The sequence below is a fragment of the Halichoerus grypus genome, chromosome 8, assembly GCF_964656455.1.
Source record: "Halichoerus grypus chromosome 8, mHalGry1.hap1.1, whole genome shotgun sequence".
In the NCBI taxonomy this organism is placed as follows: Eukaryota; Metazoa; Chordata; class Mammalia; order Carnivora; family Phocidae; genus Halichoerus; species Halichoerus grypus.
This window is the reverse complement of record NC_135719.1, coordinates 149,361,567-149,379,638: the sequence shown is the minus strand read 5'-3', so window position 1 is coordinate 149,379,638 and position 18,072 is coordinate 149,361,567. Positions and strand designations below refer to the sequence as shown.

General features: G+C 56.0%; 1 protein-coding gene and 1 non-coding gene across 5 annotated transcripts in view; both read left to right on the top strand.

The window, feature by feature from the left end:
• Positions 1 to 17,662, top strand: part of LOC118540371 (uncharacterized) — a 38,096-nt gene extending 20,434 nt beyond the window's left edge. The window contains exons 1-13 of one of the 4 annotated variants that reach the window (XM_078054253.1): positions 1,515 to 1,613; positions 2,366 to 2,681; positions 6,092 to 6,653; positions 7,122 to 7,242; positions 8,997 to 9,089; positions 10,025 to 10,125; positions 11,589 to 11,681; positions 12,268 to 12,400; positions 13,924 to 14,037; positions 14,255 to 14,410; positions 14,844 to 14,968; positions 15,512 to 15,613; positions 16,483 to 17,662. In XM_078054253.1, coding sequence (XP_077910379.1) covers positions 2,450 to 2,681; positions 6,092 to 6,653; positions 7,122 to 7,242; positions 8,997 to 9,089; positions 10,025 to 10,125; positions 11,589 to 11,681; positions 12,268 to 12,400; positions 13,924 to 14,037; positions 14,255 to 14,410; positions 14,844 to 14,968; positions 15,512 to 15,593 — 1,812 coding nt within the window. In that variant the 5' untranslated portion in view covers positions 1,515 to 1,613; positions 2,366 to 2,449 and the 3' untranslated portion in view covers positions 15,594 to 15,613; positions 16,483 to 17,662. Of the gene's footprint in view, positions 1 to 1,514; positions 1,742 to 2,365; positions 2,682 to 5,672; positions 5,948 to 6,091; positions 6,654 to 7,121; positions 7,243 to 8,996; positions 9,090 to 10,024; positions 10,126 to 11,588; positions 11,682 to 12,267; positions 12,401 to 13,923; positions 14,038 to 14,254; positions 14,411 to 14,843; positions 14,969 to 15,511; positions 15,614 to 16,482 lie in introns of those variants that run through there. The other 3 variants (XM_078054252.1, XM_078054251.1, XM_078054254.1) reach the window with 3 other exon arrangements.
• Positions 1,997 to 2,103, top strand: LOC118540377 (U6 spliceosomal RNA). The gene has a single exon (XR_004919604.1). It is a non-coding gene; the product is annotated as a U6 spliceosomal RNA (small nuclear RNA).
• Positions 17,663 to 18,072: the final 410 nt, after the last annotated feature.

Below are 18,072 nucleotides of genomic sequence, written 5' to 3'. Positions count from 1 at the left end.
ATTAGAGACAGTCCTGTTCCAACGCTCATCTCGGACTCTTCGAGAACTGTGCGCGGGATGCCAGTATTCACAAGCCATGCTATTGGACACGCTCACTACGGCCCCTTTCATCTGAACGGGTGTGAGTGCTCACACCCGGGAGTGTGACCTGGGGAGACACATCCGTACGGACTTCCCTTCAGGCTGTTTGGGAGCATCTTTCTGGTTCTGGATTCTGGATACATTCATAGCCCAAAGGTCTTTGGATCATAGCCCCAAAGTCCCTGGGAACATCCCCCCGCCCAGCATTTCTAGGAAGAGCCGCTCTTCAGGCTATATCCCGGGTCCAGCACCTTCGAGCTCCCGACCCCAGGGCATCTCCTTGGCCCGCGGCATCTGTCAGTTAGGGCCTGCTTCATACGGTTGTCAAGGAGTGAAGGAGATCACCCGTGGAAAACACCCAGCTCGGCACAGAAGCCCTATTTCACACCACACACGTGGGGGGTTTGTAGGATGCGTGTATGGTGGTGCCCAAATCCCGAGAACTCGGTGTGTTCTCTGAGCTGGGTCCCGTAGTGAAGTGCGCGTCGCTGTCGCTGTGAGCAGGAGATAATGAGTGCAGGGAATGCAAATCAGCCAGAGTGGCCCTTGGGGACCTGGGCACCGTTCTAGAAATAGAGGACTGTTCTAGAATGCCGAGTGGAGTCCCTCATGACAAGGCCTGCGGGATTGTGCTGTGGAGCCTGGTTTGAAGAAAGATGGGACCCCGCTGCCTTGGTGGGGGAGTGGATTTGGAGGGAGGTGTGTTGTAGGGGAGGAAAAATTCTTCTCCACCCTCACGGCTTCCAGCTGGACGGATAATTAAAGTGACATGAGACAGATCGACAGGAGGAAAAAACCCAAAGTTTTGTTCTGTGTGCACAGAGGCCTGATAAAACTGAGACCTAAATAAGTGACCAAGACAGGCGGTTTTCATACATTTTGGACAAAGAAACACTCAATTTGTGAGGAATTGTCAGTATAAAGAAAAGAGGTGTTTGGGAGCTTTGCCTCGTAAGGAATTCTAAGCAGAATTTGGACCGAAGTAGGAAATTAGCAAAAAGTAACACGGCTGTTTATACGGCCTTCTTGGCTCTGAATTTCCGATCTCTGGTGACGGGGATGTCTTTTTACTTACCGACAGGGTGCCTTTCACGTGGGAGACTTACTGCCCGCTTTCAGGGGACAGACAGGGGTCTGAGGGACCTTCCCAAGTAGCTTTCATTTAAAATAATCAACATGCCATTTTGGTGGCCCGCCCTTGGCCACTCGAGTGTGGAGACGTCCAGTGCTTCTGGAAGTCATGCTGTGAAGCCGGGAGAGAGAGGAGGCTGCAGCTAAGGGGGTGTGTGGCCCACAGAATTGCACCCCCCAAGCTGCCAACCAGCGGCCTGGGCAGTGAGTGCTTCCAAGCAGAGAGAAGCTTTCAAGAACCACAGCGGTGATCATGCCTTTGTCAGTGAAAACGAAACCATAGCCAGAGACTGAAAGCAGGGACTTGAACAGACATTTGCACGCCCGTGTTCAGAGCAGGAGCCAAAAGGTGGAAGCAGCCCAAGTGTCCATCGACACATGAGTGCTTAAACAGAGGAGAGGTCTGTGCACACGGGGGGGTATTACTCAGCCTTAAAAAGGAAGGAAACTTCGCTACAACACGGATGAAGCTCGAGGACATGGTGCCAGTCACACAAGGACAAATACCACATGATTCCACTGCTGTGAGGTGCCTAGAAGGGTCAGAGTCACAGAGACAGAAAGTAGGGTGGCGGGTGCCAGGGGCTGGGGCAGGGGGGATGGGGGTTCCTGTTTAATGGGGACAGTTTTTGTTTGCAATGACCAAAAAGTTCTGGAGACGGATGGTGGTGACGATTGCACAACTTAGTTAATGGGTATTACTCCACACCACTGAACGGCACACTTACTGATGATTAGAATGGTAATTTTTGTGTTGTGCATGTTTTACCATAATAAAAAAAGAGTTCTCAGTTCAGCAGCACTTATACTAAAAGTGGAATGATACAGAGAAGATTAGCATGGCCCCTGCATGACGATGACACACAAATTTGAGAAGGGTTCCACATTTAAAAAAAAAAAGATTTATTTATTTATTTGAGGGAGAGCGCACAAGCAGAGGCAGGGGCAGGCAGAGGGAGAGGGAGAAGCAGGCTTTCTGCCGAGCGGGGAGCCCACTGTGGGGCTCGATCCCAGGACCCCGGGATCATGACCTGAGCTGAAGGCAGATGCTTAACGACTGAGCCACCCAGGTGTCCCAACACCCATATTTTTAGATGCAGAGGAAATTTCTCTGGCCGTCACCAGCTTCCTCCCATTTATTTCTTTTGTTCAGCGGACATAGATAAAACCCCATGACGTGCAGACCTCGAGAGGGTGTCTGTGGGGCCAGGCTGCTGTCCGGCACAAAGGCAGAGAGATGGACCGGGTGAAAAGAAAGGGCCGCTGGGGCAAGAAGAAACCCAGGCTGGAAGGAAAAGAAGCAGGCAGCGAACACCAACAAATCCTGCCCAGTGAGGCTCAGGGGCCCCCGAGGCAACAGCCCAAAGGCCATCCTCCGAAGCCGAGAAGGAAGATTGCAAAGTTTCTGGGAGTATTTCACAGAAATAAAGAACCCCAAAACGTTGTTCATGTGACAGAAACTTCCAAAGGTATGGGTCTCGCCTTATATATTTCTTTTAAATATTTGTTTATTTATTTATTTGCTTGAGAGAGAGAGTGAGCAAGAGAGAGCATGAGCAGGGGGAGGGGCAGGCAGAGGGAGAAGCGGGCTCCCCGCTGAGCAGGGAGCCCGATGCGGGGCTCGATCCCAGGACCCTGGGATCATGACTTGAGCGGAAGGTAGATGCTTAACCGACTGAGCCACCCAGGCGTCCCCTGGGTCTCACGTTTATATCTGGCAGGAGCCTTTGTCCCGTTCCTTCATTTTTTTTGCTCGCGTATTTACCCTTTGGTTAATAAGTACTGCATACGCCAGCCTCCTGGATGTCGCTCTGGGCGCCTGGAGGGGACCTGGCACGGTGGGAAGATCCTCCTTCCCATGCCTGGGGGACCCCACGTGAGCGGGGCTGGCTCGCTGACCACCACCGGCCACCACGCAGCGGGCTGTCACGGGGCTGGGGGGCTGCTGAGCCCACGGGGGCCCTGACGCAGTGCGGGGGAGCAAGAGAAGGACCAAAGCAGAGCGAAGCAGCCCACAGTCATCACGCCTGTGAGACACACCTCGCCGTTTCAAAGCCGACAAAACCGCGGCCTGGGGGTGGAGCCCTTTGCCCAGGGACCCGCAGCAGGTGAGGAGGTCACGGTTCAAGTCCAGGCCGGCAGAGCTGGCTGCTGCTTGTGCCCCAGGCCCCAGGGCAGTAGGAGGGAGAGAGAGGGGCCTGGGATGGACGCCATGAGCCAGCACGGGTCCGCGCCCAGAAAGGCTCGATAAATGGCCTTGCGTGGACCAGCAGGGCTGGGGCTGGGCTGGTGCTGAAGGCTCTGGTCCGCAGTGGGTTTGTGGGCAGAGCTGGTACGTTTATAACCGAGGGCATGTTTTCCTGAAGAGGAAACGCTTCAGATTTTCCCTGAGGTCGGTGGGAAGTTGCAGAATTGCAATAGGAGTGTGGGGTCATGGGGGGGATTAGGTGTCACCAGCTGCCTTTTTATCTCTGGCATCTGGCATTGTCACCCAAGAGGGGACAAGTGCTTATCAGTTGATTCACAGGTGATGGGATCTTTGAGGGTCTCCTGCATCCTCACTAGCCCTGTGCCTGGTGACACCGGGCCAGCCTTGCCAGGATGGTCACTTTTCAGGTGCATTTCACGTGTTTCCTCAGGCCAGATGTTGCTGGCCACACATGACTTGAGCTGGCTTGTGATGCCAGGAGATGGTCGGGTGGTAGGGAGCGGCCACGCGCTGCATAGCTCGATGGGCCTGCACGGGGCGGGGGGGACGCAACAGTGGACCCCCCATGTCTGCCTTTGCCTGCCTAACCCAGCCCCCAGTATCTTTGCTAAAGAAATGGTGCCAACGCAGCCATGTCTGTAGGAAGCCCGGGAGACCTCAGGACTTTGTAAGGGCAGCCCTTCTGTTTGTGGGTAAGGGGATGACGGCCCCTACCCAGAAAACAGCCAGGTTGGTGCAGGATAAGCAGGAGCTCCTTGTTGGAGGGAGAGGGGCAAGCGTGCTCTGGAGTACAGTGCTGCCCAGGGAAATAGAGTGGGAGCCGTTTTCGGGAATCACAGTTAAAATATAAAAAGAAATAGGTGAAATTAATTTTAGTAAAATATTTTATTTAGCCCAATGTAGCTGATGTAGTATTTCAACATGTTTCAACATGCCATCAATATTAGAATTAAGATATTTCACATTCTTTTTTTTCCCCCGCTAAGTCTTTGAAATCTGGTGTGTGTCTACACTGACAGCACAGCTCAGTTTTGACATTTCAAGGGCTCAGTAGCCACGTGTGGCTTGAGGCTGCCCTGCTGGACGGTGCAGCTCTGGAAGGAAGGGGAATGATGTCCGAGCAGCCCTGCGTCTGGTAAAACCACAGAGGTTCCAGCACATACGATTCCTAGTTTGAAGTCTGATCTAATTAATTACTATCAACAAGGAGCTATCTATGAGAAGTGGATAGGGACTCTTCACCCTCAAAATAGTTACATGCCATGGAAGGCTGTCCTATTTTGGTTCAAAATAATTTCCATCCCACACTCTACTCCTCAATTCTTTGTATTATTGTAAGTTCAGCTGCTTTCACTGAGAGACCCAACGAACTAGTGGCTTAAGATAAAGCAAGATAAAATTTGCTTCTCTCATGGAAGATTTGAGTAGGTGGTTCAGGACTCCTCAGTGCTCAGAGACCCAGACCTCTCCATTGTGCTCCTCCACTATCCTCCATATGGTGTTCCTGTCTCATGGCCCAGGATGGCTGCCCAGGTCCTGGCATCACATGTACATTCCAGCTGTCAGAAAGGAGGAATAGGAAAGGGGAGGACATGCATTTGCCCTTGACAACAGAAGGGCACTCTGAGCCCCGACTTGAAATATAACTGCCCTCTCATTTTGAAATTTCCAGGAGAAGTTAAAGTTCAAAATGCCCTTTCAAGTTGAAGTCCAGAAGAACTGGTGTCCAAGTGCTCAAGTGCTTTGGACAACCCTGCCCATCAATTCCTCTTTTGGTTTGGAGTCTCGCTGGCGCCTGCCTCCTGCAGCTACAGGCTGGAGAGTCTTGCTGAGGCTCCTCTGGGATGCAAAGCAGAATCCTTCCCTTTCCATCTCTCCCTCCGGGCATAGCAGGAGGCCCAGCACCAGCACCATTAGCACCTCCCGGGAACCCGTCAGGAATGCACATTCCAGGGGCGCCTGGGTGGCTCAGGTCATGATCACAGGGGTCCTGGGATCGAGCCCCGCATTGGGCTCCCTGCTCGGCGGGAGGCCTGCTTCTCCCTCTCCCACTCCCCCTGCTTGTGTTCCCTCTCTCGCTGTGTCTCTCTCTGTCAAATAAATAAATAAAATCTTAAAAAAAAAAACAAACTAAAAAAAGAAATGCACATTCCAATCTGGGCTGGAATGAGCCCTCCAGGTGGTGCTGACATGCATTCCTTCTGAGAACCCCTTGCTAGAAATTTTCTATGAACTCTGCTGGACCTCCCTGTCTGTGCCTCTGGTGGGGAAAGTGCCTTGCTGTCTCCACGTTGGGTTAACAAACCCACAGCTGATGAAGGCATGGGCCATGCATAGCCCTGGGAGCTTACAGCTGGGTGTTACGTTTTTCTCTTCCAAAGGTGACGCAGTGGAAAGCCTACTGGTCTTCTGCAAACATCGTAACAAACCTGTGGCCTTCTGATCCTGACTGGCCACAAGGAACTTTGTGCCCAAAGGCTCTTGAGACCTCCGCCTGGTCTTCTTGCTGGTTCCTCTGATGGATGAGTTCCGTACAGCTCAGCCCATCTCCACCCTACTCCTGTCAGAAATTACAGTGAAGGGTCCAGGGCAGGCACCCCTCCCCCTCCCTGGATCTCCGGGTCTTTCAAGCCCCCCGCTGAGCCATCCTTTCGGGTTCCTTTCTTCCAGGCTTCTTCGAGTTGGTCCAGGAGGGGTGCTTCCTGGAGGCCTACCAGAGCATCTCGACGTTGGCGGAGGAAGGGCAGGACTGTGGCCCCCAGTACCAGGCCGTGGCCCAGAGCATGTGGCAGGTCGTCCAGCAGGCTCTGGAGGGCACTGGGCCCAGCCAGGAGCTGGAGCTGAAGCTCCAGGCAGTGCTGACCACTGTGGGGCGGACACAGGACGGGCACCAGAGCCGAGAGGCTGGTGCCCTCCAGGACGGTGGAGTTGCTCTGTGGGCTGGTCAGCTGGAGAAGCTGCTGAGAAACGATGCTGAGGCCCGAGTGCCCACCCTGGGCCCCAAGGACCAGCTGGACCCATACCTGGAGAAGCTAGACAAGGCTGTGAGACAGGGCCTGGGGTCCCCGCGGGCTAGCCGGTTGGGGACCTGCCTCTGGGGGGTCTACAGGACGTACTTCCAGGAGGCGCTCCTCAGCCGCCTCTCCGAGCTCACGCGCTCCTCCGGCACCAACTTGAAAAGCTGTCAGGTCCTGTACACCTGGGGCAAGACGAACTTGTTTGGGCGTCCGGGGTGAGTCCTCCTGGGGACCTTGGGGTGCTGGGTGAGGCCACTGCTCTGGGTGAGGGTCCTCAGGCCAGGGCTGTGATCAACAGAGAGACTTTGAGGGGCCACCTGGGCGGGACTGGTGGTCGGAGAAGGGTGGACACAGCTGGCCTTGGGGACAGCGCGCGCACACGCGTGTGTTAGTGTGGGTCAGCGTGTCTGCCGCGTAGTATGTGGATGGGTGTGTCAGTGCGTTAGGGTGTGTGTGTGTGGCCACTGAGACTTGTCTACACCAACAGAGCCTCTTGCTCCCATTTCTCAGCCCGGCTGCCCTCTCCAGTCACTGGGCCTTGCGCAGGGGTGGGGGGCGGGCAGCACAGGCTGGGGAGGGGGCGAGGCCCAGCCGCGGGTCCACTGCCCTTAGCACTGAGCTGTCCTCCACACCCCAGCCCCAGCTCAGCTCTTTGCCCCTCATGGCTCCTTCCAACCCAATAGGGAGACACTTGCGAAAGCACAACCAACCTCTCAGGAGCCCACGGTCGGCCACCTCTTGGACCCCGTAATGTTTGTTACCTGGATGTCCCAAATGCAGAAGCAGCTGGTGGGGCTGATCCAGGTAAATGGACCCAGGAGTATCTGTCACCCAGGGGCCTCCTCGTCCGGCATCTGGGGCACAGCAGGCAAGGGGCTGGGCCAGGCTGGGCCCTGGGTGGTGGGGCTGGGGGGTGCTGGCGCGTTGATTCTGGCCCTTGAGCACTGTCACATGGGAAGTGACAGTGGCCGTGGCTCTGCGGTGGGAGGACCGTCGTCTAGCGGGCCTGTAGGGAGAGCACCTGACCGGAGGTCGCTGCCTTGACCAGTGAGGGCGGTCTGGCTTCTTCCATTCTAGTGGCTACAGGGCAGGGCCAGTGAGCCTCAGGCGGAAAGCCAGCTGCCCCAAGATGGGTGCACGCGGTTAATCCACGGCAGACACAGTGAGGACTCAAGGGGACATCACAATCTCCTACTGTGATCATTTTTACCAACGTGATTTCCTGTACCAGCGCTCCTGGTCTTGGTACAGACGTGTCAAGAGTCACGGGGACCGGTGGAAGAGATGTTCGGGATACAGGGAAGGAAGATCTCTGCCTTTCTTAGCTAACAGACCGAGAAAGCTTAGTTTCTCAGTGCAGTAAAGAATCAGTATCGATTTTGCTGGAACTTTCCAGTAACTGGTATATAAATGCTTAGGCTTTCCTTGGTTGCAAACTCAGGGCTCTGTCTCCTTGAAGCACGTGGGTTTGGAGGCCCCCTGTCCTTCACGGTTCCCCTGAAACTGCGGAGTTGCAGTCTGGGCTGAAGGAAGGAAGACAGGGCTTAGCATTTCCTGCTCTTCCACACCCCACCTGTCAAGGGCTGTGCTGGGTGTCCAGTGGTCCGTTCGGACAGGCGACCAGAACGAACGTGACCATGTAGGCTTCCTTCTGTGTCTGGCAAGAGGCTTAGCGGGAGCGGTGCCCGTCCCATCCCCGGCACCCGGGCCAGGCGAGGGCTAACATCAGCTGGACGTGGCGTCAGGATCCTCTCCCGGCCCAGGCAGCCAGACAGAGCTCCCTGCTGCTTGGTGGACGAGGGCAGGGCGTGACAGGGACAGGGCTAGGCATGGGAAAGTACTGAGTGCTGAGTCGGTGGAGAAAATTGGCTTCTAGGCTGTCCCCTTCCCCAAATAAGGAGGCCTCGGCCTGCCCAGGGCCCCCAGTAAGCAGGCCTCTGGATGGAGGTGCCTGGGCTAGGAGGGAGACCTGCGTGGGAGCAGGGGACAACCAGCCTGAGGCCCCCCCAGACTGCATGGCGCTGGCCGTGCCGCAAGCCCGGGTGAGGAGGGCAGCCTCCCCTGGGAACCTGCCAGAGACAGCCTTTGTTATTGCCTGTGGTCGGGCCTGAGAGGTCACACCTAGGGTTTTGGCCAGGAGCTGGTCCCCAGTACCCCGGGTCTCCCTGGCACCCCCAGGCTGTGGGTCTCTGGGCGCCCCTCTTAGGTCTCGCCCACGGAAGGGCTCTGGCTGCCTGGTAGTGGTAGCTGCTTGTCGTCCCCCCTCCCCCCCAGGCCGTGAACGAGCGGCTGGGGCACGGGGCAGGACCTGCCAGGAACGAGGAGGACGGTGTATCTAGAAGGTGCTTCACAGACCACCCATGACAGACGGAGGGCTGGAGGCTGTGAAAGAGGGGGTTTACTTGGAACTGGGTCCCTGGGGGAGGATTTCAGGCCGCTGGTCGATGGTCCCTGGGCTGGCTCTGGGTGTCACCCTCCTGTCCTCAGTCGGGGATGGACCTGATGTGCTGCAGAGAGGAGTGTGGGGATAGAAGTTGCTTTTACTGTTTTCTGGGCAGGAAGAGTTGGAAAAGCGTCTAGAAAGAGTCCTGATCTGGGATCGGAAAAAGTGGGCCCAGTGTTCCCACCCAACGTTTCTCGAAATCTTCCAGGTACGCACCTGTCCGAACCTTCCCAGCCTGCCACTTGGGGTCCCTGGCCCCTTCCTGAGCGCCCGGCCTGGTTGGGAGGGGGCCTGGAAGGACGGGGGTCTGGGGGGCGATGGGTGATGGGTGGTGGGGCACGTGTGCAGCAAGGATGGGTGGCACGGTGGAGGGTGGGGCTCCGGGCATCGAAGCGTCAGTGTCTGAGGGCGACGGGCAGAGGCAAGTGGGGCCCCAGTGCAGGGGTGCGGGGCATATGTTCTGGGGAGAGGCCTCTTCCTGGAATGTCTCGGCTCACGAGCCTGCTCAGACCTCAGGTAGGACCTGCACTGGGACCGGTGTCTGGGGACGCCTCAGGGAGAGGGTCGAGCAGCCCACTGGGGTGAAGGGTGTTTGGCCCAGGAGGAGGAGAGGCCACCAGTGTGTGTGGTGGTGGTGGCGGGGGGAGGGGGCTTTTTTTTCTAGAGGATTTGGTGCTGGGGGTTTCTATTGCTTCTCTTGACTGCTCAGGGTTGGAGGAAGAAAAGGAGGTGATGTTAAGCGTCCTCATGCCTTTACACCAAGCAGCACTGTTCAGTGTCAGGTGGGGAGTTGGCAGCTTCAGGTGGGGCTGGGGCAGCCTCCGGGCTAAACGGGAGAAGCCTAGCCATGCATGGAGAGGAGGATGTTGCGTGGGCTGGCTCATGGCAGGACACGGTGGAGGGTTCAAGGGAGAGAGGGCTGGCAAGGTGGTGGGGGGGTTGGGAGGGGTAGTGAGGGCCTGGCGGGAGGCGTCTGCTCTGTGCATCTGCAGAGTGGTACGGGTGTGGTGGCCTGTGCACACCAGCCTTTCCTGCAAGGACAGCTGTGTCAGGCACAAAGTTGGGGGGGGACACATTCTCCTAGGGTCCACTGGCTCTGTGACTCCTGGGTCCCCCTGAGAGCCCACTTGCTTTGACTGACAGCTGCTGGAAGAAAGCATGAATGCAGTACAACCCATGGGACTACCTATCACTAGCCAGGTGCAAGCGATGGTTCTGGAAACATTTTCAGAGTTTCTGAAAAGGTAAGTGAAAAGGTGGTCCTTGCCCACAGAAGGAGGCATGGGTGGCTGGGTCCACCGAACCCCAGTTAGAGTGCTGACCAAGCCTCCAACCTCTGGCTACCAGGTGCTTGGCCAGTTCCCGAAGCAGGGGAAGGTTCCAGCATTGGCTTTGGGTGCTCCCAGTCTGGCTCTGGAAATGCCCCATGGCAGCATCATCTGACATGGTGCTCTGGCCTCGTGTGGCTATCCAGCTGGTTCCACGGAGGGACCAGTTAAATTTTATTTACTTTTAATTTATTTAGTTATTAAGTAATTTTATTTTACTTTTAATTAATTGACCTTTAAACACCACGTGGGGCTGTGGCTCCCAGCAGGACTGGGATTAGGGGGAAGCCCAGGAGGGGAGTCATGAACATACCGGGTCGAATTCTGTCTTTATTTAAAATTTGGTGTTTTGCTCATGATGGATGTTTTGGACTGATTTTGATTTTTAAAAATATTTCATTAAAATATTATCTCGGTTACCGATCCTGGCCAGGGACCTGGTAGATTACCCGCCTCCCCGGTTCCTCTGCTTTTCCCATCAGACCCCTGAGCCACACACCCAGCTCTGCCCCGGCCTCAGGGTTTGGGTGGGGACCCTGCCTCTTTCCTGCCGGGCTGGGGCTGGAGTCAGTATTGTGGGCTGCTCCTGTTTCAGATGAAGCACTGTGTAGACCCCATCACGAGGCTCCTCTCTCTGGGGCCTTCAGAGTAGCTGTGTTCACCTGGGACGGGCTCCATTACCGGCAGACATGAAGCAGGTTACTTAAGAGAAACCAGACATGGGGATTTTTCGGTGAAATCAGCCAGGTTTTAAATGTTTAAGAAAATATGGCTGGGCAGCCAGATTGATCCATGTTCTTGGGACAGGTGAGGGCACCTCTTTTTTCCTGCCTTTGGAGAGCAGTGTGCTGTCCCTGACCCTCTCCCTGCTCTGGGGCAGCTTCAGTGACCCAGCCCAGGCGTGGGGTGCCAGCCTCCCCTTCCCGAGAGCTCAGCACCCCCAGGCCTCACCCGGACTCTCTGGGTGGGGGGCCAGCCCGGCTCTGGGAGCACTGCCTCCCCTCCCTCCTCTTCCTTCACTGCGGGGGATGGGCAGGCAGGCCTCTCAAATGCAGCATTCTCTGCAGTTCCCAAGTCCACAGGAAAAAACCACTCCTATCCTGTTCTGGAAGCATCTATCACAAATGGTCACCGAGAGCATTAAATGAAAAGGTCCCTAGGAAGCATCTGGGGGCAGGGCCTGGCACAGAGCCAGCCCAAGGCACAAAGCCAGCCCTCGCTGCCTTGCTGACACCTCAGTTGCTGTCACCCACATCTGTGATTCTGCGAAGGAAGCAGCAGTGAAGTGGGGAGGGAGCAAGCCCTCGGGGCCTGGCTGGGTGGGGCCGGCCTGGGGGGCTGGGCTGGTGGGAGGGGCTCATCTCCATCCTCCTCTGCAGGTACCAGGCGGAGGCTGTCCACTTCCTCCAGCAGAACGCCGCCGCCGGGGCCTTCCCCGAGGTGCACGTGCTGGCAAACTGCTGCATCCTCAGGTGCGGGCGTGGGCGGGGCCAGCGGGTGTGTCGGGGTGCGGCCCGGGCGTGGGCGGGGCCAGCGGGTGTGTCGGGGTGCGGCCCGCGTGTGGGCGGGGCCAGCGGGTGTGTCGGGGTGCGGCCCGGGCGTGGGCGGGGCCAGCGGGTGTGTCGGGGTGCGGCCCGGGCGTGGGCGGGGCCAGCGGGTGTGTCGGGGTGCGGCCGGGCGTGGGCGGGGCCAGCGGGTGTGTCGGGGTGCGGCCCGGGCGTGGGCGGGGCCAGCGGGTGTGTCGGGTGCGGCCGGGGCCAGTGGGAGCAGGCAGGCTAGGCGGCAGGTCCATGCGGACCACCTGTGAGAAAAGCGGGGCTAACACCCCCGTGTGTGTACAGAATGGCACCATTTCATAGGGAAACAACAGGTGCCAATAGCCCTGGCTGCCTGTGGGAGAGGAGTCAGAAAAAACAGTGGATGAGGTAGACTGCAACAGCCTCAGAAATGAGGGAGCGTCCAAGGGTGCACAGAGGGGCCCCGGTGTGGCTGGTGGGCAGCCTGGGGCTGTGGCAGGCTCTGGGCCAGGCCCCATGGACCCCTTTGGTTGCCCACCAGGGAAACGTGGCGGGAGCTGAGCCAGGAACACGTTCAGCTGGCAGACCTGGGCCCTGCTGTGCAAGGCACCATCCACGTCATTGAGGACCACGGCCGGGACCACCTCCTGCCTAGAGTCAGAACCTTGTGCCAGGTGACCCCCCGCCCCAGCCCTGGTGTGGGGTCTTTTCTGCTCCCAGAGAACCTAGGCAGGAGGCGCCTGCCTGTGTCTCCCTGGACTTGTGCCCAGCCCAGCAGAGCCTTTGCTGGGGTGACAGGGCAAGGTACCGATCAGGTGCTGATCAGTTCCTGGTCAGGCCGCCTGGTCAGGCCTCCTGCCTTCCGCATGCCTTTGTCTGGAGCAGAAGGGCAGGGCCGGCTCCCCCTCCCCCTGGCCTGAGGGAGGGGCCCTGTCCCTGTGGGTGGGCTGGGCTGGGCTTGGCCTCTCCCCCCTTTCTGAGGTCTGGCTCCTCCTCACTGAGGGCATCTCCCTTTGTCCCCTCTTCCTTTCTCCACCTGTGAAACTGCTCTCCTGCCAGGCCAGCTGAGGTCTGACAACTCCCCCTCCGCCTGACCCTGGCTCTGACCCCAGTGCATCCCCAGGCAGGTGAAGTCCCATCACTGCGTCCCAGAGCCTCTGTACCTGCCCATCTTTGTCTCCCCTGAACTGTGGCTGCCACACACATCAGAGGATGAGGTCCCTGAGGATACCCAGGGGCTGGCCCCAGAGCTGAAGTCTTGAGAGGGCAAGGTGGCCTCGTAGGATGTGGAAACCACAGGAAGGCATTTCCTGTTCAAATCTGGGGTTCAGGGCCTTGTCCTCATGGGGCTTCCTGGGTGGAAGATGGGAGGTGGTGGTGGGCGGGTCTCCATTCCTGTAGCTCTATCCAGTGATTCATTTTCCACTGTGGGCCCCGGCTCCTGAGACATCTGCCATTGGATTTTCCACAGAGATTTGAGTGCCTGGGAAGACCCAGAGAGGTCATGCCCTCCCAGGATGGCCTACATACTGCCTTGCCTCACCCTGGGCCGTGGCAGACATTACTAATCAATTACCAGCATTCCGTTCTGGTCCATATGGAGCTGCAGGGTCCTTCTCTACACAGAGCTCCAGGCAGCCACAGCTCATGGACTGGACTTGGCACCGTGTTTTACAGATGATGCTGATGAGGCTGCATCATGCAGATGGGGCACCGGGGGGCTGCGGTATAGTGGGCATGGGACTTGCTCGGGTCCCCTGGTTAAACACCGAGGGGGCTGGCGTTGCCCCCTCTGCCTGTCCCCTCTGGCGTCCACTGAGAACTGAGCAGGCCCTTGTCCCATGTCTCAGGAGTCTGATCTGGAGGGAGAAAGCATTCTATGGTCCTGTGGGGACCAAAGGGAAAGGGGAGATACCCAGGAGGACTTGGGAGGGCTCCAGGGAGGAGCTCAAGTCAAGGGCTGCAGTTTGAATCTGGGGTGCTCCCAGGAGTCAGCAGGAGGAGGGTGGATGGACCTTTGGGACAGACAGGGGATGAGCCTCTGGCTCCCTCAGTGTGGGCCCTTCTGGTCCAGGACTGTGCGCCCAGTGGGGAGAGACGGGGGCCACAAGGCTGGAGCAGACTAGGCAAGGGTGGGAGAGAGCACAGCCAGCCGGGCGCCTCGGGCCTCCGTGACGTCTGACCCTCTGGTCCTCAGAGTCAACTGAGGGGCCACTTCGGGAAGAAGGACAAGGATCTGGTTCGAGCTCTGCAGTGCCTATGGCAAGGCCTGGAGGGCTGCCCCAACGTGCCCTCCACTCCCGTGTACGAGGTAGGAGGCTGACTCGGGGGGACTGACCTGCCGAGAAGCTGAGGCAGGCACCCCTGCAACTCCGGGGGTCAGGGGTTCCATCTGCCTGGTGGTGGGGACAGGCCCCCGCCAGGCCCGTGTAGCAGCCCGCCACCCCCATCCCCGAGGGCCAGCCAGACCAGGTCCTGGGACAGCTTTCACTCAGGCCTCTCCATCTCTTTGTCTTTCGGGGGAACAGAGAATCATGCGAAGTTTGCACATGGTGGTCTTTGGGGAGTACATCCAGGCCCTGGCCACCCACCTCAGGACGCTGGAGCCCAGGAAGTGGGAGGGCCTCAGGGTTCAGGTGGAGACAGACACCAGGAAGTTGTACAACATCTTCATGAAGCACGGGGTGAGCCATGGGCCCCTCGGGTAGGCCAGGTGCTGGGGGCTTAGTTCTCCCTTTCTAGTACTTGTCTCTCCTGGTCCCCTGCCTGGGCTGGGTGTGCTCTCCTCACCCAAACCACACTCAGGCCTGCCAGCACTGGGCCTTGAATCCCACACACAAGGCTGGGGCCACCTGCTTTCACAGCAAAGGCTGTGAGGTAGGGGTGGGGATGTCACAGCTGGGGGGAGGCAGCCCCCCCCCAGGGCCAGGACAGCCTGTGGGGAGCTCAGGAGGTAGCATCAGCGGGACCAGAGAGCACTGACCAGCAGTGCCGGCCCAGCGGTCTGAGGGGTAGACCCGGGGTGTGGGTCTGCAGGTGGGTGAGGCAAATAGGTCCTCCTGAGAGAGGAGGCTGGGAACACAGGGCCTGAGCTCACCCACCAGCTGCTGTCTGCAGGACCTCGGCTTGGCCAACCTACAGGAGCCCATCATGGGGATCTTCGGGTCCAGCGAGAACAAGAGCAGGGAGACTGTGGATGACTGGCTGGCCTCCTTCAGGGACAGATTCCCAGGTTATTTGAGGTATGAGGGAGAATAAGGGGCGGTGGTTGGGTAGAGAGGGGGAGGGTGAGCCTGCGGAGATGGAGTACTGCCAGGGGCCCAGGTGGGGGCAAGGCCACGCCAAAGGCACAGGGCCCCAGGTATGGAGGTTCAGTCGCTGGCAGGCACTGGGAACCCTAGGCTGGAGTCTCACAGCTCAGTGACCCCCATTCCCAGATAGGGAAACTGAGGCCAGAGAGCAAGGGTCTTGGCAAGAACTTGCCCAGAGTCCCCAGCAAAACACTGTAGGCAGTGCAGGACCATCACCACCTGGGGTCTTAAGGGAGGCTGGTCTCCCTGCCCCCTGCTCCCAAGCTTCACTGGGCAGGACCCTCAGAGTGCTCCTGTCCTGATCTGTTCCCAGAATTCCCAAGGATCCCTGGTAGGCTGCCTAGGGGTCCCCAGAGGGAAGGGTGGGTGGGGACTTGGGGAATCTGCTAGTGTCCCAGTTGCCCTGGAAACCACTGCTCTAGACTTCATTCGCACACACTCATGGGTGCACAGAGCTCTCTCCCCACTCCCCAGCATGCAGGACCAGCCATGCAGCTCTGTGGACTTGGAGGAGGAGATTGAGGTCAAGGGAAGCTCCTGCTGCTGCTGCTGCTGATACCCCCAGCTCTGGACAAGGTGACCAAGGGTTCAAGGCTCTGGATCACTCCTCCAGGGGAGGTGATAGGGGAGGGTCCAGTCCTGGGCAGGGTGGGAACCAGGTCAAGGGGCACAGCCAGAGCGTGGTCCAGTTGCTCTCAGTAGACACAGTATCACCTTGTGCTCTAGGCCAGCAGTTCTCAAACGTTTTGGTCTCAGGACCCCTCTACCCTGAACAGTTACTGAAACTAAAGAACTGTAGCTTATGTATTATATCTAAGAGTTATCACATTAGAAATTAAAACCAAAAAATATTTAATAATTCATTTACAGTATTTGTTAAAAATAGTAGTAATTCATTTAAATAGAAAATTGGTATTTATTAAATAACTATAAACAAAGTAAATGATAATATATATTATATGTGAATAGATTCGGAAATAAATTAGTATTTATATAGAAATAATACTAATTTAGAAATATTAATTTATTTAAAAATAATAATAAACCCACAACATGTTAACATTATGGCAAATAATGATTTTTAAATGAAAAAAAGGAAGTATTTGCTGAAATAATAACAAAAAACTTAACAATATGGGTGTCACTGTTTTATATTTTTGCAAATACCTTTATCTGGCTTACCAGGAGACAGGTAGATCTTCGTGTCTGCTGCTGTGTTCAATGTATTGTGACATGCTCTGGCTGAAGTATGCAAGGAAGGTCCAGCCTCTCGTAGACTAGTTACTGTTGGGGAAAAGGAGGGTATTTTAATGCCTCTTTTAGGTACTTGTTATTCTTCTTTGATACCAGACCCAAACTGGACAGGTGGTAGTTTATTAAAGATTAGGACATGGATTCTGAAACCAACTTGATGAATTTTATGAAATTTGCATGCTCTGTTGTAGTAAAATCTGTTGGCCTGTCTTGCACTTTCAACGGCTCTTCCACCCATATGTGAATTTGTGACATCGAGTGTTCGTCACCTGGCAAATACCAGTTCAGAGTGATGCGGATCCAGGTGTCGGCACATTTTAGCACACCTTATCCAAAAAGCACCGTTGTCTACACTGCCGTCAGCTTCATCAGGAGAGTCTGTAGCTGTTGGGAATCCCAGGCTCACAGTGGAAGACACAGGTTTTCCAGAATCCTGATTTTTTGCTTGAAGGCTCAAATTTTTATCATTGACAACAAATACTGTCCGTTGTTTACTTTGAAGCAGCCAGCTCACATCATCCATTCTCAAGAAAATGCCGTCAACAACTGAACAGTCTGTCCATTGGTCATTCTTTCAAGTAAAAGTGGTATTCCGGGGATGCCTGGGTGGCTCAGTCGGTGAAGCGTCTGCCTTCAGCTCAGGTCATGTCCTGGAGTCCTGGGATTGAGCCCCATGTCAGGCTCTGTGCTCAGCGGGGAGTCTGCTTCTCCCTCTGCCCCTCCCCCTGCTCATGCTTTTTTTCTCTCTCTCTCAAATAAAATCTTAAAAAAAAAAAAAGCGGTATTCCATAGAAAAAGTGGCTAGTTCAGCTTGTAACTCAAACAGTCGGTTGCGCAAGTGTTTTTGCCCTGGGCAGCCACTGTCTTTCACGGGGCAGTAGAAAGGCTAGCTATGAACCGTGCATTTCTTCATGTAGGATATTGAACATTTGTGTATTCAGGGTTAAGATTTAATAAAAGTAACTATTTGTACTCTTTTATCAACACATTTTAAAGTGAAACTGGATTTTTTTTTCCTGTGAGTGCATGATGGTGAGGGGTACTAGCAGAATTCGTTGTCGCTGCCTTGGCGCCAGCCAAGGTTCCAGCAGCTTTATCCATCTTGGCTTTTGGGCCATGGGTGCAAATGTCCACTCCCCAAAAAGGGCAAACAGTGCTTTAGTATAATGAAAGACCTCATTTTGACCTCACAGGTCCCCTGAAGGATCTCCGGGCCCTAGGATTCCATGGAACATATTTTGAGAACCACTGGTCTAGCTACACTGGGCTCTTCCTCTGCCCATGTGCCTGCTGGAGGTTGACTTATCTGAAATTATTGATATTTGAGCATTTTCCCCCCAATAAAAATGACGAATTCATATGGTTCAAACAGACTGTCTCTACATCTTTGCATATTCTGTTCTGCCTCCCTGGAGGGCCCTTTCCATCTGTTGAAATTCTCCTTTAAGGTCTGGATCCTAGACCCCCAAGTCTGTTGCTCACTTTCTCCCCTGAAATGCACATCACAGTCTCCCTTCGGCCAAGAGCTGTCTTGTCTGCTCATTGGCAAGTGTCTTGATGGCAGAAGACCAGCCATGTTTGTCTTTGTCCCCACGGGGTCTGGCAGGGCCCTGACTGCCCTGGTTGGAGGTGGAGGTGAGCTCTAGCTTCAGGCAGCCCTGGGCTGTGGAAGTTGTGTGGCTCCAACACCCACCGAGGCAGAGGATCTGGGTGCTCGCTTCACAACGGCGGCCTGATTCCCAGGAGGAAGCCAATCCTTATCAAGTCTGGACTCTTCTATC